General features: G+C 50.1%; 1 protein-coding gene across 5 annotated transcripts in view; it reads left to right on the top strand.

Annotated features, from left to right (window-relative positions):
• The window catches only part of SLC8A1 (solute carrier family 8 member A1), a 128,600-nt gene that overhangs the window by 19,995 nt on the left and 92,040 nt on the right, over window positions 1-16,565 (top strand). For 4 of the 5 annotated variants that reach the window (XM_085576160.1, XM_085576159.1, XM_031504207.3 and 1 more), the window contains one exon: window positions 7,172-9,000. In XM_085576160.1, coding sequence (XP_085432286.1) covers window positions 7,208-9,000 — 1,793 coding nt within the window. In that variant the 5' untranslated portion in view covers window positions 7,172-7,207. Of the gene's footprint in view, window positions 1-7,171; window positions 9,001-16,565 lie in introns of those variants that run through there. The other variant, XM_085576161.1, reaches the window with a different exon arrangement.

Below are 16,565 nucleotides of genomic sequence, written 5' to 3' on the forward strand. Positions count from 1 at the left end.
GTGAAGAAGGCCTGGCACACACCTGGGTGTAGAATCCCCTGCCTGAGGTCTGGGGGTCCAAAAGCTGGCCATCTGCTCGGCACTAGCATCCAGCTCCCTCTAGAGTCAGCCGTGCCAGAGCTGTGCCTCTGCACCTGGCTCTGCTGGGAGGTGCTACCACCCTTCCCCAGCCAGGAGCAGTCACACAGATGGATGGAGCATGGCAGGGTGAGCCCCCAGCCCAGCCCAACCTGCCCAGCTCCTGCCTGGTACCATGCCTGAATTGCTGAATTGAACATCACGTCAGCAACCTGCATTTGCATTGGTCTTTCCCCACACCCATCCCTATGGACATCTCCACCTCTTCATCCCTGGATGGTCTCAGGGAGCTGGGGATGAGGATTTATCTCCTCTCCCTTGAAGCCTTCTGCTCCTGCAGGGCCCAGGGGAGCATCCCAGACACCTGGACAGAAGACTCAGACGCAGCTACAAAACCCAGTGCAAAAACAGTCCCAGAGGAAAGAGAGGACACAGGCACAGGGGAAAGCAGAAGGCTGCCCAAGAGGCTCGGGCTCATTAGCAGTGTTTTATTCTCCCAGCACTCAGAGGAGATGCTCTTCCCATTTCACACAGAGACAGGGGGCACAGGGAGGTGCTGGGCTGCCCTGGGATCACACAGGAGCCTGCCAGCCAGGCAGCCCCAGGGCTGGCTCGTGGCGAACGGGCAGCCTGTGCTTAAAGCAGCAAGGGAGATGCACAGGCAGACAGGAAGGCATCAGCGACCCAAGAGGAATCACAGGAAAGGGCCTGATGCTGCTTGATAAAGAAGAGACCAAAGGCAGGCGGTAAGGGTAAAGAAATGGTCTGAAGACAGCAGCAAGTGGGAAGACAGTTGTTTGAAAAACAAACAAACAAGCAAACAAGCAAACCCCAGTCCCAGAGAAATGTGGCATTTCCCCCTTGCTTCTTGTTTCCTGGCATATTCCTAGCTGAGATCTCGAGTCGTGGGAGAAAGGGACAACTTGACACTTGGTCTCCATGTGTGAAAAGCAAGACTGTAATCTCCCTGATTAACAGTTCCAAGCTCATTTTCTGCAAGCTGCCCCCAAATTCATCCAAATGCAGTTGAAATTTTATATCAGAGATATTTTATTTTCTCTATTTGTCCGTTTATTTTGGAAAGTTGCTGGGGAAATTGTGGAAGGAGATTGGATGTTTCATTGAAGAGATAGGGTACTTGGAAAAATCAGTGGCAGACTGATAATTATTCTTACTTTTTAATGTCCCTTACAGAAAGCAGGGTGGCCTGATGTGTGTTTTACTTGATCGGCTTCATGGAGGGCTTGTGCCTCTGACTATATTTGGAAAGGTTTCGATGTTTTTTTGTACTGATGCAATCAGGATGCTGATGGCCTGGAAATCATTTTCCTGATGTGGAGATCTACAGGGCGATGGGTAGGGGATGCCAACGGGCTGTGCCTGTTTTGGAGTGGCAGGGCTGGGGGAGAGGGAACAGGAGCCAGGCAGAGCCAGAGCAGGGAAGCGAGCCAAGGGTTTTCCAAACGGCGTTGAAGGCGCCGTCACGCTACGCCGCCCTGAGTGGCAGCACAGGCTCTGGACTCTGCAGCTCTCTGCACAGTTTGCATGTACAGCCAGTGTGGGCTCCTTTTCCTGCCCTGACAGGTAAATTCACAGCTGTCAGGAGCTCGGTTTTACCAAAGCCGTGCCATGGGCTCAGCACCAAGGTCGGAGGCGAAGCCGGCGGAGCCTGTGGCTGCCCAGACAGCTCTCCCAGCACCCTGTCTCTCCTTGCAGGGCCACTGGCATCTGCTCTGTGTCCCTTGGCTGCAAGAAGCTGGACCTGTGATGGCCAGAGACCAGATGGCTTGTTTGGGTTGTTTTTCCCTGCAGCCATATCTTTCCCAGCGCAGGCTTTGCCCGAGCTGTGTGCTGGAGAGCAGGCTGCTGGCTGCAGGGAGGCACAGGAGCACGGGCTTGGGCACAGCCCGGCAGGGGCAGCAGCAGAGGAGGAGCTCCTGTTCCTCCAGAGACGGGGCCGTGGCTGTAAGTGCCACGCATGGAGGCAATGCATGCAGTGCTTCTTCCCAGGAGGACTGCAGTGGATTCTTCTTCCCCTGCAAGAGAAACTGGGGAAGGGGTGCTGTAACTTGGGGACTTCAGGCTTGATCATGGGCTAGGAGAAAGTTGTTTTTTTGGGGGCTTGCTGCTGTCTTTTCCCCTGGGACAGGGTGGGGAGCAGCTGAGCTGCTTTGATCCCCCATTTCTCTATTGTGCAGGCTGGCTATTCCTTGCAGTGACCACTAGCTGCTTCTTTGTCACTTTTTGGCTCCTCTGGCTGAAGGGACACCATCTTCCTCCAGCCTGTGACACCAGAAAAGGGTGGCTTGAGCTGTCTTCCCTGTCTCTCCCTAGTGCACTCTTGCTAGGAAAAGGTCCTCTCTTGTCTAGCTCTGACTGTAGGATGGGAAAAGACTCTTTGGGAATCCCCGTGGTGCTGCAACAGGCTCCTGGCTGTGTTCCACGTCAAGTTGAAGAGCAGCCACTCTGATGTGAAGAGCAAACTTTGATCCCCAGCAAGCGACCAGGCAGCCTGTGGGTTCAGATGCTGCTCCAGCCGCCTGCAGGGCGGTGACACAGCTCTGGGGACACCTTCTGCCATGCACGCTGGCAGGACTGGCAGCAGTGACGTTCATGGTGAAGGTGATGGTGTCGCAGTGGGGCGGGCACGCTGGGTGGCTGCAGCGGTGGCTGCAATGGTGTGAGCATGCTGTGTGACAGCTGCTCTGTGCACCTCTGCTGTGGGGAGCTGCAAAAGAATTTCCACATGGAAAGCCTTTCTTTGTGTGGCCACTCATTCCTCCTGAGCCCAGGCCATTTCCCTCTTACCCAGTCCTTCTGTAATGAAAGTGTCTGGTCCAGCAATGATTTTTTTAGCACTCTTAAAAATAATGGTGCTTCTAGTGTATTGCAAGTGGTCATAGACCCGTGTGAGATACAAAGCTTTAGGAAAATAATAGGGATAAACTAACATTGAGTATTTCAAAGCTGAAGTGCCCTGATGGAGATGGGACTTTTGGGAGGGTGCTGCAAAGAAAAAGCTGTGCTTTTTTTAAATGCAGAGCAGCTTTCAGGCTCGCTTTGCATGCAGCAACCAGGCAGCCTGAAGGATCGATGCTGCCAGGGAAAGATCAGAGCAGAGTCTAAAAGGCTGTTTCCTCCCCATCTGGCAGCTCCTCAGCTGGGGGGCAGGAGCACGAGCTGGCAGCAGGAGCTCTCTCCTACCAATTAGTAAAACCTAGAGCTTCTACGTCCAGCAGGGAGGCAAATACCTCTGCAACCCTGCCATCCCTGCTGTGGGCAACAGCACTGCCCTGCTGGGGTTTCGCAGCACCTAGGGCTGGAAGAAAGGCTGGACTGACAGCCCTTGGCCAGGAGTTCCATCTAAACTGAGCTTGTTTTGGAGCCTCTCACAGGCTTTCCTCCCAGCCTGTGCAGAAACACCCGCTGGCACCCCTGTGGAGCTGGTCTGGAAAGGGAAAGGGGCGCAGGAGAACCCAGGCTGGGCTCCATCTCTCCTGGTTAGTTTGAGCTCTCCCTGAGAGCTCTCCAGCAGCACCAGCACAGTTCCCCTCCTGCAGTGGTCAAAAGGGCTCCGGGTGCTGTCCCTGGGCACGAGGTGGTGCTTCTGGGCAGGGCAGTGCTGGCCTGGGACAGCACTTTGGGGTTTTTCACCGCACGGCGAGGCCAGCACTGAGCCCGAGACAGAGCAGGCTGTGGCCCTGGCCTGTGCTGCCCTGCTCCCCTGTCCCCAGAGGCACTGGGGCAGTGCCAGCGAGGCCAGGAGCACCAGGCAGGGCTTGCCAGGGCTGCCAGCCTGCTCTGGGCATCAGCTGCTGCACACGCTTTTCTTTCTGATGGCTGGGATGGGAAATGCAATGGGGACCTTCATGAAAAGCTAACAAAGTTGGGTTTGGAGGGAGGGCTGCCCTTCAGGTAGCCTTGCTTCTCCTTACAGCATGTTGGAAATGATGTTTCTGGGAATATCCCTACACTGTGCCACACTGTGCTGACTGTGAGCCGAGCCTGTCGGCAAATGCAGAGCAAGAGGGTCTCTGGGGACCAAGCTGTTTATTTTGGATTGTGCAAATAAAGAAATGCTGATGATTTAATAGCAGGTGCTTCTCGGAGATATTTTGAGTGTCAGGCTCTGGCTGCATGTGTGTAACTAGCATGTTGTGGCCAAGCGTTTTGTAGCGCTTCATAATTCCTGAGCCTCACTGGGAATTGGCTTAAGCAGGAAAGCTGGTCACGGTGTGTGAACCTTGCTTGATGACTGCACCTCGAAATGCTGGAGGAAGTACAGCAGAGTTGGGGGATGCTGCTGCTGCCCAAAGGATGCACATTGGCACGGCTGGTGGATGTCTCTTCCAAAGCTCCAGCCATTTCTTATCCCTCTCCAGAAAAGCTCCACATTTCTTACCTCCTGACATCGGAGGGAAGAATATTAATTGTACATGGAGTGCTGGTTGGGAATGCCAGAAATATGAATTGCTCAGATGCAAGCCTCTAGGCCTTTTTTCCTCCTGTTTAAAGTAGTATGGGACTTGATTTCAAACAAACAAACAAACAAAATAAACAAACCAAAACAAAACCCAGCTTATATTAGAATGTTTGAAAGGGGGAACACGTGGTAAATAAAATTCAAATTACTTATTAATTTGATTTTGTGGGTGTCTTTTTTTCTGAATGAGGCTTCCAGTACCCAAATCCTCTTAAGGCTGGAGAGTTGGTCCAAAGTGTGATGGGACTCTCCTATTCTTCATGACCTAAATCAGTGACCCAAAGCATAATATTTTTGCTAGAACCATCTGTTTTCTCTTCTTGCCAAGGGGATTTCACAATGCCTGATTGCTCCAAATAATTGTACATGTGCAGGGATATGACTTGCCACAGGGAGAAAAATTAACTGAACAAGGACAGGTGGATATTCTTGAGTTTTCTGAAGAAACTACTACCCTTTAGAAGGAGAGGGTGAAGAACCCTCTCTTCAATGCAACTGAGTAATATTTTATGTCCACCATTAATTTTTTTTAGCCTACATATTTAGAAAGGAAACAAAGCTACACTTAGAAGCTATCTGGGATTAAAAGAGTAGGTACCGAGTCAGCCTGTGTTTTGACAGCCCCTTTATCAAATGTCTCCATGACTTGGTTTGGAGCAGTGTCAGACATGGGTACAGATGTTGGGTGACTAATTCATGCTTCACTAAATCTCAGTGACCGTGAATGCACATCTGTTTCAGCTCAGCCATCCACTGCAGGGTGTGCAACAAGGTGCTCCTCTTTACAAACATCATGCTTGCATTTTTTTCACTTTGGGCTTGGAAGCGGTGGCTACAGCTCACATTTGGGGAAGCAGAAGGTACCCAGGTGCTACACTCAGGGGGCAATGAGTCTGGTAGTAAGAGCTTTTTTGTAGCATTAGCAGGATTCCCAATGCAAACATCTTTCTTTTAAATCTGTCTTCCTACAGGAGACTTGCTTTTTCTTTTTCAATTTATCTGTTCTTACCACCCAGCTCTCTGATTTGCTCACTTCCTCCACTATGTATCTTTTTATTTTCTTAATTAGAATACCAGGGAGTGAGGGGTTGGAGGCAGACCAACAATTCCTGGTGAGAAAATGCCATTTATATGAAACTGTCTTGATAAATTCTCAGTATTACTCTTCCAGAGCAATAATCCTGCTGCAGCATCTATAAATAAAAGCAAACGGAGGAGAGGGCTCTGATCCACCATTGCAGTGTCTTTGTGGAGCAGATCCCATAACATGGGTGTGGGATGGTTCCCATTGATTCCTCCAGCCAGTTGTTCCCTTGCATACAGCCCTGTCCCTGCACAATATGTCCCTGCCCCAACGAGGAGTTAAACCTTTCATGGCTGAGCTTTGTTGGCTTTTTCTTTCAGGGGTGTGGGTTTTTTCTGAGGAAAATCAGCTCAGATTTTCATATTCCCAATGAAGTCGAGGTATTGATGTGCTCATTTTCCTCTCTTCATAGAAACATTTTTAAGTACCATGTGATTAAATTAACTTGGATGGGAGAAGTGTGGTATAGCAAAGGCTGTCCTTGAGGAGAAAATACAGCTTTAATAACTAGGGATCTGGCTTTTATTGGCTAGTGAATTTGAGAATGCAACACTGAGCATGCTCAGGTTTGGGGTTTTTTTCCACTAAGCATCTCTTTGTACTTAAAGGCATCTGTTCTGTCGGTTTATGCACTGTTAACTAACTGCAAACCTCTTTAACAGCTCCTCTACATTGCTGGGAAATCCTGAGGCACGACCAGGGCAAGAACGGCTGTCATGCCTGATGACTGATGTTGTAAATGGAGTGAGAAAGGCCCTTGAAGGGGAAGCCGTCAAAGCTGACCTAGTGGGAAAAGAGCACAGGGACATGTTTCCTCTAGAAGCATGCCAAGAGAGCCAGGCTTCCATGCATATGCGGCTCTTCCAGTTTTGGGAAGGTGCGAAGTGATGCACCGTGGAAGGAATGGCTCCAAAATCATTAATTACAGGCTGCCCTTCTGGTGCACCTTATGACCAAGTTACTGTTAAGAGTAAGGTTTTGCCAGGGCTCAGGCTCACTTTGTGCAGATTTCTGATGTGGAGTAGATGCTTGGGAGGACTGTGAGCAAGAAAGGACTGTGAAATACATAGCTTACAGTGATTTAAAAAGTAAAAAATACTTTTAAAACATGATGAAGGGATAGTAGATTTCCCTGTCCTCTCCTGCTCTTAGCCTGAATTCCACTGGAGTGAGTGCACTGTAATTTTGAAAGGGGAAACACTTCTGCCAGCTGTGAAGCAGAACAATGGGCTTTAATTAGATTAGATTAGAGGAACAAGAAAATGCAATTAAACAAACAGGTTTTCAGCGAAGAGAAAGAAATGGTAGCTAAAGGGGTCGGTGCTAGCTCACTGGTACCATCTGAATCCATCCTGGTCCAGATGACTGAACTAGAGGATTTCTACATGGAAAACATCACTAATCATAACAAAATGGGCTCATCAGCTGCATCTTCCTGAGCAACAGGATAACTTGATCATATCTTTGGAGAGGAAAATCTGTTATCTCTGGTTGGCCTCACTTAATCTTTCCTTTTGCCTTTTCAGGTTGAGGACGTTTGGGACGTGCCTGGTGAAGCGGCCATGTCGCGAGTGACTCGCGCACACTCCCCGGCGAGCTGCCCTCTGCTGAGCCTTGTCCTGGTGCTGCTGCTCCGCGCGGAGGGCGCGCACGCCGAGAGCCCCAGCGAGCTGCCCGCCAACGACACCGAGGAGTGCGCGGGCTCCTACATCTGCAAAAAGGGCGTCATTTTACCAATATGGGAACCCCAGGACCCCTCCTTTGGGGACAAAATCGCTCGGGCTACGGTGTATTTCGTGGCAATGGTGTACATGTTCCTGGGAGTGTCCATCATAGCCGACCGCTTCATGTCCTCCATCGAAGTCATTACGTCCCAGGAGCGGGAAATAACCATCAAGAAGCCCAACGGCGAGACCAGCAAAACCACCGTGAGGATCTGGAACGAGACCGTGTCCAACCTCACGCTGATGGCCTTGGGCTCATCTGCTCCCGAGATCCTCCTGTCTGTAATTGAGGTGTGCGGCCATGGCTTCACGGCGGGGGACTTGGGGCCGAGCACCATCGTGGGGAGCGCTGCCTTCAACATGTTTGTCATCATTGCAATCTGTGTGTACGTGGTGCCAGATGGAGAGATAAGGAAGATCAAGCACCTGAGAGTGTTTTTTGTTACAGCGGCCTGGAGCATCTTTGCCTACACTTGGCTTTACATTATTTTATCTGTCTCTTCTCCTGGGATTGTGGAGGTTTGGGAAGGCTTGCTCACCTTCTTCTTCTTCCCCATCTGTGTGGTGTTTGCCTGGATAGCCGACAGGAGGCTTTTATTTTACAAGTACGTCTACAAGAAATACCGAGCTGGCAAGCAGAGAGGCATGATCATTGAGCATGAGGGTGACCGGCCCTCCTCCAAGGCTGACATCGAGATGGACGGAAAGGTTGCTAATTCTCACGTGGAGAACTTTTTGGATGGGACACTGGTGTTGGAGGTGGACGAGAAAGACCAGGATGACGAGGAAGCCAGGAGGGAAATGGCTCGGATCCTGAAGGAGCTGAAGCAAAAGCACCCAGACAAGGAAATTGAGCAGCTCATAGAGTTGGCCAACTACCAGGTCCTGAGCCAGCAGCAGAAGAGCAGGGCCTTCTACCGCATCCAGGCCACTCGGCTCATGACCGGAGCTGGCAACATCCTCAAGAGACACGCCGCAGACCAGGCCCGCAAAGCCGTCAGCATGCACGAAGTCAACAGCGAGGTGACGGAAAACGATCCCGTCAGCAAGCTCTACTTCGAGCAGGGCACCTACCAGTGCTTGGAGAACTGCGGCACCGTGGCCCTGACCATCATGCGCCGGGGAGGAGACCTGACCAACACGGTGTACGTCGACTTCCGGACGGAGGACGGCACGGCCAACGCCGGCTCTGACTACGAGTTCACTGAAGGGACTGTGGTCTTCAAGCCTGGAGAGACCCAAAAGGAAATCCGTGTTGGTATAATTGACGACGACATATTTGAGGAGGATGAGAACTTCCTGGTCCATCTCAGCAACGTCCGTGTGAGCACCGAGGGCGATGAGGGCGTTCTTGAGGCCAGTCGTGTCTCGACACTCGCCTGCTTGGGATCACCATCTACTGCCACCGTCACCATTTTTGACGATGACCACGCCGGCATCTTCACCTTCGAGGAGCCAGTAACACACATCAGTGAAAGTGTAGGAACCATGGAAGTGAAAGTGTTGCGAACCTCTGGAGCACGAGGAAATGTTATTGTGCCCTACAAAACCATTGAAGGCACGGCCAAAGGTGGAGGAGAGGACTTTGAAGACACCTGCGGGGAGCTGGAGTTCCAGAATGATGAGATAGTGTAAGTCAAGGTTTTATTTGTTCCTTACAGTCTCTGTTTCTCCTGAAACAAAATGCACTTAGCTCCCAGAGCTGCACCGGAGATGTTTGGGTGCCAGTGGATTGCAATAAGCCATGAGTGGCCTTAGGCGCTTTGGGGAGCCTGAAACACTGTGTCCCTGCCTTGCCAGCAGACTGGAGAGTGATGCCTGCTCAGGGGCACTCCAGCCTTCCAGCAGCAGGGAGGTGAGCTGAGCTGGGAGCCAAAACCATGCGCTGAGCAGATCTCTGCAGCCTCAGCTCTGCAGCAGAGCAGAGAACAAAACTGAGGTGGCTGTGGCCAGCCAGGCACCAGGGCATGACCTGCAAAGGGCTTAAACTGAGCGTGTGAACTGTGGTACCTGCCTCCTGTTTCCTGTTGAGGCTCAGATCACCCAGTACTGGGTCACAGCTGATGCTCTGCTCAGGGCTTTGGTGAAGGTTGCTTCACCTCTTCCTGTTCTGAAGGGTGCAGGTCTGGGTCACTGTTGAAAAAGTGTTGTCATGCAGGGAAGCCTCATGGTTAGGATGTATCTACGTCCCAATGCAGCCACATTCATCTGCTTGCAAGTAGAAACAGGAGGCTGAAAGCTGTTGGAGGCTACTCCTGAGTGTTGGGAAATTACTAGTTCTGTAGCCTTATTACATTATGTGGAGAACATAAATTTTCTCAGTAAATCACAGTAGAAGACATCTATCCTTGGGTATGTCATGAAGACATTTTTTGCCCAGCTCATACTCTGGGAGGAGTAAGGATTGGGAGCTGTGTTTTTCCAACCTGAGGCTCTTCCTACAGTGAATACAGGGTCTACGTTCTGTAGCACAACAAAAAGCACTGCATAGAACTGAAAGAAACAACTGGTAAAGGGCACTGCTGTGTCAAGGGAGAGAGAAATTTTGGCTTGGGTGTTATTTATTATGCTGCTGGTCTCCCAGGATCTGAGACAAACCATGGTGAGTGCCCAGAAAGGTCCTTGTGGTTTGTCTGTTACCTCTATCTGCTGTGTCTGAATGAAACTTCTTCATAAAACTTCTCAAAGTAGATGGCAGAGGGGAAAAAAGGTGATTTGTAGTTCTCGGGCAGGATTTTTACCAGTTGGGATTTTGACTTCTCAGGAAAAACTGAGCAATAAAGTTCACAGCTCTACAATCTGGAGGCTACAACAGGCATGTTGCTCACACAAGGGTCAAGAGCACATGGCTCCTGACTCCTGAATGATAAATGTAGTAGAGAGGAATGCAGTTGTTTGAATACTTTTTTTATCATTTTGGGAGAAGCAGGGAGTTGTATGCAGAGATACAATGAACTAGGCTATAAGGATATCTCCCAAAGGCTCTTTGCTTTTTATCCAGGTCACTCAACACTGTCAAAACTGGGCTAGTGGCAGTTAGACTGACGTTTGTGCCCAGCTCCCAGGGGATGTGACATGTTTACATGGCAGGCCAAACACACAGCCACAGGCTCTGCAACGGCGCTCACAGGGCTTGGACTACGCCTTGCCACGGATCCTCCAGTGTGGCCAGGATCTCTGTCTGTCCTCCATCCAAAACCTGTGTCTGTGCTGCCTCTTGGTGCTTGGGCTGTGGTGAGGAGAGGTGTTCTCCTGGCACTGCTTGCCTCTGCTGGTGCCTTCCTTCCTCTGGGCTGCTCCCAGCAGCCCAGTAACCAAGGGGTGTGCTGGCAGCGAGCTGACCACATCCTGTGGGATCTGTGCTGGTGTGCCTCACCAGGGCTGAAGGCCTCCTCCTTCCCCTTCTTATCAGTGCCAGAATGTGCACAGCAGCAAGAAACAGGGGAAAGCAGCTTTCTTAGAAACCCAAGCGTGCCTTTTCTGTGCAGATGCCTTGTATCTCTGTTGTCTTTAAACCGTCTCTCCCAGGAATCACAGTGATGTGTCCACATCAGAAGTGTCCAGAGCCTGGGTGTAAGGAGGTGGTGACTGCAGGGACAGATGTTGACCAAGGGGCTCTCTCCATTCATATGGGAGAGGCCATTGAAGGAAACCAATGGTACATGTTCAAATCTATCTGTGTGCCTGAAAGGCAGTAGGCATTAATCTAAATCTCAGCTGCTACAGTCCGTGTTCAGGTGCTGGGTGGTACAGTCTGACTGGCAGATGATTTCCTGCAGGCCCATGTTTTGCCTGGACACAAGTTTAGGACAGCCCAGCAGCACAGAGGCAGAGTGTTCCTGATGCTGAGCTGCTGCTTACAGGCATGCTCCCTTGGAAGAATTTGCTCCAATAAAGAAGATATACTAGCACAATATATGGATAATGGAGCTAAAGACTTTTTGCTCTGTCACTGCTTGATAGTGCTGTACTTCAGTTAAGCAACGGTTATGTGGAATGGTGCCATTCCCTAGCACACTGGATTCAATAAAGTTCTAAAATTCCAGGTTTTCTCATGCTCTGATGGCCAAGAGATGCCTTTGCTGCCCTTTCTAAAGGTCTTTAGTGCCTCTTCAGTTCTGCCATTGAAGTCTGAATGAATCAGCTTGATAAAAAGTGAGTAAGATATGTTTTTCTGGGGCAGTAATAACAAAGGTAGGGCAGTACAGGGAGACATGGAGATGAAAGAAAAAGCATGCACAAGCTTCTATTTTAGAGGCTTGCTGGTAAGTCCCAGTAAAATTAGAAAGCGCTGGGAGGGCCCTGATCTTCTGGAGACCTTCCTCTGGCTCCCAAAAGGCCTAATTACATAACATGTTGTTTGTTTGCAGTGTCCAGAGAGACTTTCCCATTTTGCAATCTGTTGATGTCCCCCCTTCCCAGAATACACAAAACAGCAGTTTAACTGCTGAAGCCATGCTGCTCCTGTGCATTTACTCAAACATCTCAGTCTGCTGCTACCAAAAAAAGATGTGTAATGGAGATGTTGGTTCTCCTGTGGAACATTAAACCCAGCACTGCCTGTTGGAGCGATGCTTTTCTGCTCCTTGTTCCTGGAGCACAGCTTGCAAATGTTAGCAGGTGAAAGAAACAGCTTTTAGATGAGGTTTGCATGACACATTGCTCCTAGCTTGGTGGGAAAAGGTGTCTGACTGGGGTCTCAGCAAGGTGAGTCTCAGTGATGCTGCACAGCTACCTGGGGCTCTGAGACATCGGAGCAGGGCTGTGATTGAAAGTGCAAGAGAGCCTTCCCTCTGAGCCCAGCCTCAACAAGGTGGCTGCAGCCTTGTCTTGCATCTGCACTAACATTGCAGCTTTCTGCATGAGAGCACAGAGAAGATGTGCAGCTGCAGGCCCTGCCTGCCCCCCCAGCTACTACAGCTATGGTGATCATAGAAGAGGTCACTGGTTCACCCAGTCAGTGTATTTTTATCTCCTGACTGAATGCTAAATAATTCAAAAGAAGTCCAGCTTCCTATATTAGAGGAGGAAGCAAGCTTTCCCTCGGCTGATATCCCATCAGCTCTTCTCCTTTCTGTCTCGAAGCATCAGGAGGAGAACCTCTTCCAGATGTGACTGCAAAGCTCCTTGAAAACACTGTGTTCTTTCATGTTCAAAAAACATAGTTTTTCTAGGGATAACATTGCAACTAGAGATCTGTTACAATCTGCTCTCCAGATGTCTGCACGCACACCCCAAAAGAAAAGGTTTTACTGCATTAATGTCAGTGAGGAAGATGGTACATATGGACAACCAATTAAACTCATGTTTCACCTCTGCAGTCACACCTGTAAATGCTTGGAAAATCTTATGTCAAGTGGTCTTGCTGTTTATAATATATAGTTTAGTTGTTTTTATGAAACATGTCTGCTGCAGATTTAGGAAATGACACTCTTTGCCCACTGAATTTTACTTGTCCAAGTCAGTTTTGGCATTTCTCTGGAAGCATAAATTTAGGAATGGAATACTAACAGAGACACAAACATCAGCTACATCCTCTGAATATTTTTTTTTTTTTTTTTTGGGAGAGTGTCCTCAGAAACCACATAGGCTCCTTCCCAAGAGCCCAGTTAAAAATGTCAGTGTCAATAAACAGAGATGGTGGCAGGAGGGGAACCAAGTGGTACTGCTTTTTAAAGTGTCCCTTCTCCAAAAAGAAGTTGGGTCAGATATTTCTAAAGAAACAGGAAAAATCATATCCTGACTCAGCCCTGGACCCCCTCTACATCAGTTTTTCATCTGTGGCCTGCAGCTTCAGAGGAAAAAAGTAAAGCATCCAGCATGCAATGGGATGCAGCTGAAGAGCAGGATGTCTTCTGATGGGGCAGAGAGAATGCTGTAACCCAGGCTGGGAGGGGAGCAAGGAAACATTCCCCTTGGCAGGTTTCACTGATGAGTACATTCTCTTCCTCTTTGGCCGGGAGACCTTGTGCTCCTTCCTTGATAAGGCCTTTATTGAAAGGACAGCCTGAGGGGGTGCGGGCTGGGCTGCTGCCAGGTGAGTCCGTGTCCAGAGATGGGGCAGGCCAGCCTGGCAGGAAAGGCAGGATGGGGTTTTCACCCTCGGAGGATGTGTGCAAAGGCTCAGCTGTGGCTCGTTGGGCTGGGATTGGAGTTTTCACCCTCGGAGGATGGTCACAAGGCTCAGCTGTGGCTCGTTGGGCTGGGATTGGAGTTTTCACCCTCGGAGGATGGTCAAAAGGCTCAGCTGTGGCTCGTTGGGCTGGGATTGGAGTTTTCACCCTGGGAGCATGGTTAAAAGGCTCAGCTGTGGCTCGTTGGGCTGGGATTGGAGTTTTCACCCTGGGAGCATGGTTAAAAGGCTCAGCTGTGGCTCGTTGGGCTGGGATTGGAGTTTTCACCCTGGGAGCATGGTTAAAAGGCTCAGCTGTGGCTTGTTGGTCTGAGGGGTGATTTGGTTCTGCCTCCAGGAGTGCTGAGGGCTTCTCTGGTTCTTAGAGACTTTCCCCACACACAGGAGGTGTGAGTCGCTGTGCAGTCTCCACTTTTGGCTCATTGTCTATTTTGGGTCCATTGCCTAGTAATTAATACACAGTCATTAATTACTGTAATTAATTAATGACTAATTAGTTAATTACTAGTGATTAATATACAGTAGCACTAGGCCCTCTGGGGAACAGGAAGCCTTCTCTGGGAGCAGCTGTTGGACTACCCAATGCGGTGCAAGGGACAAAAAGGACAAAAACTACCAGGGACAGAGGAGCAAACAGGTAAGATGTCTTTTACAAATTATTCTAAAAGGGGTGTCAACAGCAGGAAGGAATACAGAGACTTGGGGAGTCAGCTTGGGAGGTAAAGTGGGTATGGGGACAAATACGTTGTGTAGTGAATGCGAACAAGGTGGAACTGGTGAATACATGAACAAGCAAAATTTTGAACTGTGGGGGTAAACAGACACATGGTTAAACATCAAATTGATTCACAACAGTCTTTTCCCCTTTGTTCTGCTGGGCCAATGTGCATCCCCTGACTCAACAGCCCCAGCTTGTACAGGGTTAATGTCTGGCAGCACAGTGTGAGATATCAAAGGAGACCAAACAAAGATTAAACTTGTGCTTGGCCTGCTTCCAGAGCCCAGTGTGGGCTTTGCAGAGTATTCTCCCCTCACCACTGGAAGTCTTGCCTGGCCCAGTGGGGTTTGCAGCAGTACAGACATGGCCAGCTGGATCCAAGGCTTGGATCCCCATTCCAGTGGGGTTTGCAGCTGGTACAGACATGGCCAGCTGGATCCAGGGCTTGGATCCCCATTCCAGTGGGGTTTGCAGGTGGTACAGATATGGCCAGCTGGATCCAGGGCTTGGATCCCCATTCCAGTGGGGTTTGCAGCTGGTACAGACATGGCCAGCTGGATCCAGGGCTTGGATCCCCATTCCAGTGGGGTTTGCAGCTGGTACAGACATGGCCAGCTGGATCCAGGGCTTGGATCCCCATTCCAGTGGGGTTTGCAGCTGGTACAGACATGGCCAGCTTGGGTCCTTGGCAGAAGCACCCAGTGTTCCTTGCCCATCCAGTTCAGATCCCTGTCACGGGAGCTGGCTGTGGCTGAGGCCCACAGCAGGGGTCTGAGCTGGTGTGTTGCTGGGGCAGGGATGGGGCCTGTTTCCCTTTTGAGACGTTCTCTGGGCCTGAAATGTATAATTTCTTCAGTTCCTGAAGGCCAAAAGCTGGTTGTCGCCTCTTCAGAGGGAAAGATACAGCTCTAACTGGGTCAGTTGTCTTTTCTTTTTCTCATTTTCATTCAAACAATGTTTAGTCTTTCCTGAACACTCTTAAAATATTGACCTTAATATCTCCTAGGCACAGGCCTCTTAAACTGCTGTGCTTCTGCCTCAGCTGCATGCCAGCATGTCTCCATTAGGAGACAGCAAGGGAATTAGGGCACATGATGTGCCCCTTTGTGCTGTGCCTGCCCAGGACACGGCAGGTACCAAAAATCTCATTCCCAAGTGCCATGCCAGGTCCCAAGCCCCTGAAGGGCAGACTCACAGCTGTGTCTCCGAGTGTCCTGTGACTTCACTTGCTCCCAGGGTGAGGGCACTGAGGGCACTCCTGTGGCACGTCATCGTGGTGTTGTGGGACAAGTCTTGCCCGTGGCTCCCTCTGGGAGGGTGAGCACGGGATGCAGACTGTGCTGTTTGCCCAAATAAGTCAGGCAATCCAGGAACTTGATTGCATGATGTCCCCAGTGGAGGGGATTAGCTCGTGAAGTCGTGTTATTGGGCAAAGCAAGTTGTGCCAGCACATCACTGGGGGTGAGGGGTGGGGGGAGAATGGTGAGGACAAGAGCTAGCTGAGGAACTGACACAGTTTTTGTCCTTGAAAAACCAATGTTTCCTTATTTGTAATGAACTGTTGTTGGCAATTTACTGCTGCCAGCTGCATCTCTGTGGTTGATTAAGGGAGCTTGGATCTTAAATATGTAATAACTCCCTGGAAGCCATTGAGAGGTAGTTATTAGCTTCATCAGGGCCTGTGCACACATCCGCTGTGCTCCTTTATGAAAAGGCTACCTATTAAACGCATTGTAGTGATTCACAAAATGCAGGATCTAGTCTTGTTTTAAGAAATTAAAACAACAGCCCTAGCAAAGCTTGTTGGCGCAGGAAAGTTATCTCAGAGTGATGCACTGCTCCACAGCTCCCTGACGGGGAGACAAGAATAGGAGGCAGAAGTCCCATTCATTTTTGCAGACCCTTCTCTCCCTGGTATGTGCTTGAGCACTGCTGGGAGCGGCATGGGCACCAACAGGTTTTACAGGAGAACAGGCATTGATCCCTCTCCCAGCTGTGCACACGAGATCCATGGCTGTGGCAAGTCCTTGAGCAGGGAGAGGTAATTCATTGGTACACAGGATCCCAATGCAGCTGGAGTTCAGGCTGGGCATTTGCCCCGGGAGTAGAATTCTTTCCTCTGACACTTTGCCCTTGGGTTTGAGCTCAGTGGATGGCACTCAGTGTTCTTGCAGCAGCAGGGCTGAATCCGTGGGCTCAAAATGAGAGGGACAGGACAATAAGCAGACAGATGACCACAGCCAGCATCCGAGCATCTGTACAGATGGGCAGAGAAACATCTGCTGCCATCCAAAGCCAAACAGAGAGGAGAAGCTGGAGCTGGCAGACTGAGTCAGGAGCAGCCC

Source organism: Lonchura striata, chromosome 3 (assembly GCF_050655825.1).
Source record: "Lonchura striata isolate lonStrDom1 chromosome 3, ASM5065582v1, whole genome shotgun sequence".
In the NCBI taxonomy this organism is placed as follows: domain Eukaryota; kingdom Metazoa; phylum Chordata; class Aves; order Passeriformes; family Estrildidae; genus Lonchura; species Lonchura striata.